The following is a 6,996-nucleotide window of genomic DNA, read 5'->3' as shown; positions in this document are numbered from 1 at the left end:
CGGGGGTCGAGGGGAGGGAGGAGAACATGGCGGATCCCGGAACGCCGGCGGGCGTTGCGGCTTCTGCGCAGGGGCGGGGTGATTAGGTCATAGAGCGGCTCCCAGCATTCTCCGCGGCGGAGGAGGCGGTCCAGGCTATAAAGCCGGCTGCCGGGACGAGGCCGGCACCTCATTCATTTCCACCGGTCTCTTGCTGAGCAGCACGAACGCCTGTCATCGCTGTCCCTCAGCTGCTGCCGCCCCCGCAAGGCTTCGCTGTCGCCAAAGCCCCTCTGGCGACTCGTCGCACCCAATTCTCTCAACTTCGTTCCCCGCCAACCGCAACCATTGACGCCATGTCGGGTTATTCGAGTGACCGAGACCGCGGTCGGGATCGAGGGTGAGTGTGGGAACTAACCTGTCAGGCCTGGCGAGTGGGGGAGGGGAGGCCGATATGGGTGACGCGGGGCAGGGTGGAGGCGGCAGGGGGAACTTGTCTTTTCTAGCTTATCGTTGGGCCTCCCCCATCGGAGGTTTGCGCCATTTTGATTTGTTCAAAAGTGAAAGAAATTTTACTGTAAATGGTCCTCTAACTCGTTTTTTGTTTGGGAGGGGGCGTCGGGATTCTGGCAGTTTAACAGCTGTTGGGAGAATCCGGAGGAGCGTACTGGGAGGGGAGGAAAGTTCGACGCTTTGAGGTAGACCAAGTTGCCGCTGTTAGATGCAACCTTCTGGGAGATACTTTACGGGCCTCGGGAATAATGTGGGAGCCGAGGAGGCCACTTCGAAGCCATCGATGCTGCAGGGGCTAAATAGGGTAGCTGGGGCCGCGGGAATCGGCCATGTGGCTGAGCCGCGGATACAAAATGCCGGCTTCGGACATGGCGGCGGCGCCTTTGTTACCCCGCCCGGCGGAGGAGCTCAAAATGGCAGCGCCGAGAAAATGTGGCGCAGAGAGAAATGCGAGACAAAGAGGGAAGCGCCGCCCCAGCGGGAACACCGCCCAGCCCGGGACTCCTCCCTCGGTAGTCGCCAGCTCCTCCTCTTTTTTTTGCGTTATATAATCTTCCTACCTTGACCCGGAGCCCCTCCGTGCGAACCCCTCGGCGTGGTTAGTTTGCACGACGGTCCTCGAGACCACTCTCCTGGTTCGGCTTCCACTGCCTGCACTTCCCCGTTATCCATTAAAACCAAAGCTCCTTTGCGTGAAAACAGCTGATAAATAACAGAGCTGTTAAAGCTCCTCCCTTGTATTGTCCCTCTTCCAGATACTTCCTTTCTAAGCTTGTGGGAAAGATGAGGAGCTATGAGCAGTCGTCTATCCGTAATCTGAACTTGTGCCATTTGGGCAGCCAGTTTCCGACTTGATAAATCCTGGACTATTTGGCTTTAATAATGTGTACTCGGGGCAATGGGAAATCAGACGGCACTAATTGAGGCTTTTGAGGGGATGACTCTTAGGACAGGGCTAAGGCTTAGACTTCAGAAGTTTGTTCTTTGTTTTTTTTTTAACCTTTGGCAGGCGCCAAGGATGTATAATTAAGTCCATATAAAACTTCCTATGTAGGCATTTGAAAATATGGCCTTTTTTTCTTTCCAGGTTTGGTGCACCTCGATTTGGAGGAAGTAGGGCAGGGCCCCTGTCTGGAAAGAAGTTTGGAAATCCTGGAGAGAAACTAGTTAAGAAGAAGTGGAATCTTGATGAGCTGCCCAAATTTGAGAAGAATTTTTATCAAGAACACCCTGATTTGGCTAGGCGCACAGCAGTAAGTAATTTCATGTGGCTTCGTCAGGCTATAATAACTGAATACTTAAAGTGCATCAAACTGATCAGAAACCACCAGAAAAATGACCAAATTTTGGGAGAGTCACACTTTCTTAGTAATTGGAGAAGAGATGTTATTTTAGGAAATAGGTGGCTTTGAATTTTTGTAGGTAACAACAGTTGAGTGTAACAACAGTAGGTGGTTCTTGGGTTTAATGTATGGGATTGTCTTGAGAGTCCAGATTAAAATGGGTCATATTAAATTAGCTTCACCAATTAGAAATTTAGTGTGCCCCACTGGTGGTCTATTAGAGGAGGAGGTTGGTGAGGCTTACTAGATTATTGTAATTTGTTTTGTAGCAAGAGGTGGAGACATACAGAAGAAGCAAGGAAATTACAGTTAGAGGGCACAACTGCCCAAAGCCAGTTCTGAATTTTTATGAAGCAAACTTCCCTGGTAAGTCTAGTGTTGAGTTTCTCCTGCCTTTTTTTTTTTTCTTTTTTTAATTCTCGGCATTAATAATTTTTATTAAATTGCTGTTGGTAATTACAGCAAACGTCATGGATGTGATTGCAAGACAGAATTTTACTGAACCCACTGCTATTCAAGCTCAGGGATGGCCAGTTGCTCTAAGTGGATTGGATATGGTTGGAGTAGCACAGACTGGATCTGGGAAAACATTGTCTGTAAGTTTGGGAGAACTTTTGAGCCACCCTGTGTGCTAGAGAAAATGGATTGGGAATAAAAAGAAACCAAAAGTATTTTTTAATATAACTTCTGTTTGTTCCTTCCCCAAATAGTATTTGCTGCCTGCCATCGTCCATATCAATCATCAGCCATTCCTAGAGAGAGGTGATGGGCCTATTGTAAGTTTACCTTTTTTTCTTCTAACTATAAGTGTAACGTAAAGGTTTGTAGAACATACATAGCAAAAGACAATTGTGTGTGTTGGGGAGGTGGTTATATAGATAAATTAGTTTTCTTACCCACTTTAGCCAAAGATAAAGCTAGCTGTTAGGGGTATTAGATAGCAAGATACATTTATCTACCAGGTATAACACTAATAAATTAGTTTAAAACTGGGATCCAGAATTCTGCTAAAAGCTGTTCAATTTGTTTCTCTTTTCTTAGTGCTTAGTGCTGGCACCCACTCGGGAGCTGGCCCAGCAGGTGCAGCAAGTAGCTGCCGAGTACTGTAGAGCATGTCGCTTGAAGTCCACTTGCATCTATGGCGGTGCTCCCAAGGGACCACAGATTCGTGATTTGGAGAGAGGCATGTAACAAAAAAGAGTTTTTGTCCTGGTGGTGCTAAAAGTTCTCAATATCACAGTTAACGTTTATGTGTTCAATTGAAGGTGTGGAAATCTGTATTGCAACACCTGGAAGACTTATTGACTTCTTAGAGTGTGGGAAAACCAATCTGAGAAGAACCACCTACCTTGTCCTTGATGAAGCAGACAGAATGCTTGATATGGGCTTTGAACCCCAAATAAGGAAGATTGTGGATCAGATAAGAGTAAGTGCTGTTAAGTATGTTACATCTATAGACTTAACCCTGAATTCATTTGGATAAATTCCTTTTTTTAATCCAAAATTCTTTAGCCTGATAGGCAAACCCTAATGTGGAGTGCAACTTGGCCAAAAGAAGTAAGACAGCTTGCTGAAGATTTCTTGAAAGACTATATTCATATAAACATTGGTGCACTAGAACTGAGTGCAAACCACAACATTCTCCAGATTGTGGATGTGTGTCATGATGTAGAAAAGGATGAAAAGTAAGTTTTCTAGAAGTCTTGCTCTTAAAAAAGCTTTGCTATATACATTGAAGATAGCTCCCTAGTTACCTTGAAAGTAACTGCCAGTTGGGTGGAATCTGAGTATGCTTGTGTAACTTAGTCTGTCAGTCCTTCTGAACACTGTCTTTTTTAAGATAGTTACCACCGTGTTTAAAGCCTTTCTATAGAAAAAGGAATTTGTGTCCAGTGGTTTGAGGACCAAGGGCATAATTGCTCCATAATTGGTTAAGCAGGTGTTTGCTTTTTACTTTGGCTATGGGAATTGAAGTCAGTGTTTTATTGACCATAAAGGTGTGGCTGTTAACCATGGGCTTTTAAAATTCACAATTTTTTCTTTATTTTAAGACTTATTCGTCTAATGGAAGAGATCATGAGTGAGAAGGAAAATAAAACCATTGTTTTTGTTGAAACCAAAAGAAGATGTGATGAACTTACTAGAAAAATGAGGCGAGATGGGTACGTGGGCTTTATTGAAGCAGATGTATTAGAGCTGAGTTTAGGAGATGGGCGTATTTAGACCAGGAGTAACAGATAAGTGTGTCATAGATGAGAAGCATGGGTTGTATAGGTAAAACTGTGTTATCTCAGGTGAAATTAAAGAGATCTTAACCAAGAATGGCTAAGCACTAGATAAAATTTATCAGGTTTTTAGTGTGAGTCTACTAATACTAACTTTTAATTTAGGTGGCCTGCCATGGGTATCCATGGTGACAAGAGTCAACAGGAACGAGACTGGGTTCTAAATGGTAAGTGTTTGAGATGGAGTTTTCTTTTTCTCAAACCTAGACCTATCGGATTAGTGATCATACCTTCTTTTGCAGAATTCAAACACGGAAAAGCTCCTATTCTGATTGCTACAGATGTGGCCTCCAGAGGGCTAGGTTAGTAAAAACTCGAATTCATGGCTTGGTTTCTCAGAAGATCTCCACATAATTTTTTTAAAGAAAGTTTATTGCTTTCTTTAACCTCTGCATTTTTTCTAAGTTTTTTTCATATAAAGGTGCAGTCTTTGTGGCAAGGCCTAGGCATGACAATCGGAGGACTCGAGGGGGATGGAGGACTAGTGATCGGCTGGCTGCATCCAGTCGATTAGAGAGGTGAAAAGCTGAAAGTGTGCCAGTAATCTTCAAAAGGCAGAACATACCACCTCTGCCCCGTAAACTGTTCTCTCCGGGGGAAAAAAATGGAAGTTATCCTCACAGTTCACTGCCGTGGTATTTCTTCTGTCCCATGCTTTGCATGACTGCCATGGTACAGCATTGTTTCAAACTGTTTACTGTGATCTGTGGGTCTTTGCGTTTCAGTGAGTTTGCTGAAATGTTGAAGAAATATTTCCAAACTTCAATGTTCAATGAAATTTTTGTTCAAGTTTGAAATGGAGAGAGCAGCTTTAAAAGGTACTAAGCCTTTTACAAATTGGTGAGTACTGGCACATGAGATCTAGAGCAGGATCAACTTCTCACACTTAATCAGTGGGAAAAGAAAGCAGTACTTTGAAAGTTCCTCCCTCAGCCTACACAGTAGTCGTCATGTCGAGACCTGCCAGAGAGAGACACATTCTCAAGTGAATCCTGGCTTCTTGGAAGCGCTTGCCTAGACGAGACACAGTGCATAAAAACAACTTTTGGGGGACAGGTATGTTTTTCTTGCAGCTGCGGTTGTAAGGTCTTGGCAAGACAAGCAGTGTGGCCAGAATTTTGAACTGATGAGTGTGTAATGCAAAGGACCATTGTACATTTTTGTTTGTAAAGGTCCTCAAAATGAGCACCATGAAGAGGTTGCTGTGAACCTTTAAGTGGCCCTACTGCGCAGAAGCATTCAGATGTCACTTGATGATCTGTAAGGGGACTTTATTTGGGAATGTTAGGGAATACACGTCCATATAACAGGCTCTGTCATTGGGTGGGTAGTGAGAGACACATGGATGACGTGAGCTTTTTCCCCCCCAACCTCAATGGAGTTCCTACAGGGAATGGATAACCATTTTAACTGTTTTTTACAGCCCATACCTTCTTGGGAATACAATTGTCTAACTTTTTATTTTTGGTCTGGCTGTTGTGGTGTGCAAAACTCCGTACATTGCTATTTTGCCACACTGCAACACCTTACAGATGTGGAAGATGTGAAATTTGTCATCAATTATGACTACCCTAACTCCTCAGAGGATTATATTCATCGAATTGGAAGAACTGCTCGCAGTACCAAAACAGGCACAGCATACACTTTCTTTACACCTAATAATATAAAGCAAGTGAGCGACCTTATTTCTGTGCTTCGTGAAGCTAATCAAGCAATTAATCCCAAGTTGCTTCAGTTGGTCGAAGACAGAGGTTCAGGTAAGACCAACCTTATGTAAGAAATGTTGGTGGTTTTGGGTCACATAATTGTCTGCAGATCCACTTATGGGATTGGCGGGTGAGTAAAACCTTCATCAGTGTGTGAACCTAAGTTGAGAAAACACTTTACCCCTCTAGGGAATGGAGCTACCTGGTTCTGTTAGTAATGGTTTGTTTCATTGAAATAATGTCTGCAATTCCTTTTTTTTCCTTGACAGGTCGTTCCAGGGGTAGAGGAGGCATGAAGGATGACCGTCGGGACAGATACTCTGCGGGCAAAAGGGGCGGATTTAATACCTTTAGAGACAGGGAAAATTACGACAGGGGCTACTCTAGTTTGCTAAAGAGGGATTTTGGGGCAAAAACTCAGAATGGTGTTTACAGTGCTGCAAATTACACCAATGGGAGCTTTGGAAGTAATTTTGTGTCTGCTGGTATACAGACCAGTTTTAGGACTGGTAACCCAACAGGGACTTACCAGAACGGTTATGATAGCACTCAGCAATATGGAACTAATGTTCCAAATATGCACAATGGTATGAACCAACAGGCATATGCATATCCTGCTACTGCAGCTGCGCCTATGATTGGTTATCCAATGCCAACAGGATATTCTCAATAAGACTTCAGAGGTATATGTAAATGTCGGTTTTTCATAATTGCTCTTTATATTGTGTGTTACCAGACAAGATAGTTATTTAAGAAACATGGGAAATGCAGAAATAACTGCAGTGCAGCAGTAATTATGGTGCACTTTTTCGCTATTTAAGTTGGATATTTCTCTACATTCCTGAAACAATTTTTAGGTTTTTTTTGTACTAGAAAATGCAGGCAGTGTTTTCACAAAAGTAAATGTACAGTGATTTGAAATACAATAAACGAAGGCAATGCATGGCCTTCCAATAAAAATATTTGAAGACTGAATTAAGTGGAAATTGTACTTTATTTTACATATATAATGTCATGTAAAACCTTCCTTTAGATGGTCTGTTTTCTTAATCATAAAAACTAAAATGACCGCTCCTTTCCATAATTTAGTTATATGAATTGGGGAGATCAGAATGCCCTTCTTAAAGTGATCTATTCATATTGCAAGAATTAAAAGGGATTGAGTTAGGT

General features: G+C 43.0%; 1 protein-coding gene across 1 annotated transcript; it reads left to right on the top strand.

Moving 5' to 3' along the window:
• Positions 1-152: 152 nt before the first annotated feature.
• Positions 153-6,801, top strand: DDX5 (DEAD-box helicase 5). The gene is made up of 13 exons (XM_036899810.2): positions 153-379; positions 1,580-1,745; positions 2,105-2,201; positions 2,298-2,431; positions 2,546-2,611; positions 2,877-3,018; positions 3,101-3,261; positions 3,348-3,520; positions 3,887-3,997; positions 4,226-4,287; positions 4,363-4,422; positions 5,653-5,877; positions 6,096-6,801. The coding sequence occupies exons 1-13, from the start codon at positions 336-338 to the stop codon at positions 6,497-6,499; spliced, it is 1,845 nt and encodes a 614-aa protein (XP_036755705.1). The 5' UTR covers positions 153-335; the 3' UTR covers positions 6,500-6,801.
• Positions 6,802-6,996: the final 195 nt, after the last annotated feature.

This window comes from Manis pentadactyla, chromosome 4 (genome assembly GCF_030020395.1).
Source record: "Manis pentadactyla isolate mManPen7 chromosome 4, mManPen7.hap1, whole genome shotgun sequence".
Taxonomy (NCBI): Eukaryota; Metazoa; Chordata; class Mammalia; order Pholidota; family Manidae; genus Manis; species Manis pentadactyla.
This window is presented reverse-complemented; position numbering and strand designations above follow the sequence as displayed.

Excerpts from the sequence above, each read along its gene's own strand:
- DDX5 (XM_036899810.2), top strand. The coding sequence starts at position 336 with ATGTCGGGTTATTCGAGTGACCGAGACCGCGGTCGGGATCGAGG. Across the intron at positions 2,202-2,297 it reads TTATGAAGCAAACTTCCCTG|CAAACGTCATGGATGTGATT; the intron begins GTAAGTCTAGTG and ends TGGTAATTACAG. Across the intron at positions 4,423-5,652 it reads TGTGGCCTCCAGAGGGCTAG|ATGTGGAAGATGTGAAATTT; the intron begins GTTAGTAAAAAC and ends AACACCTTACAG.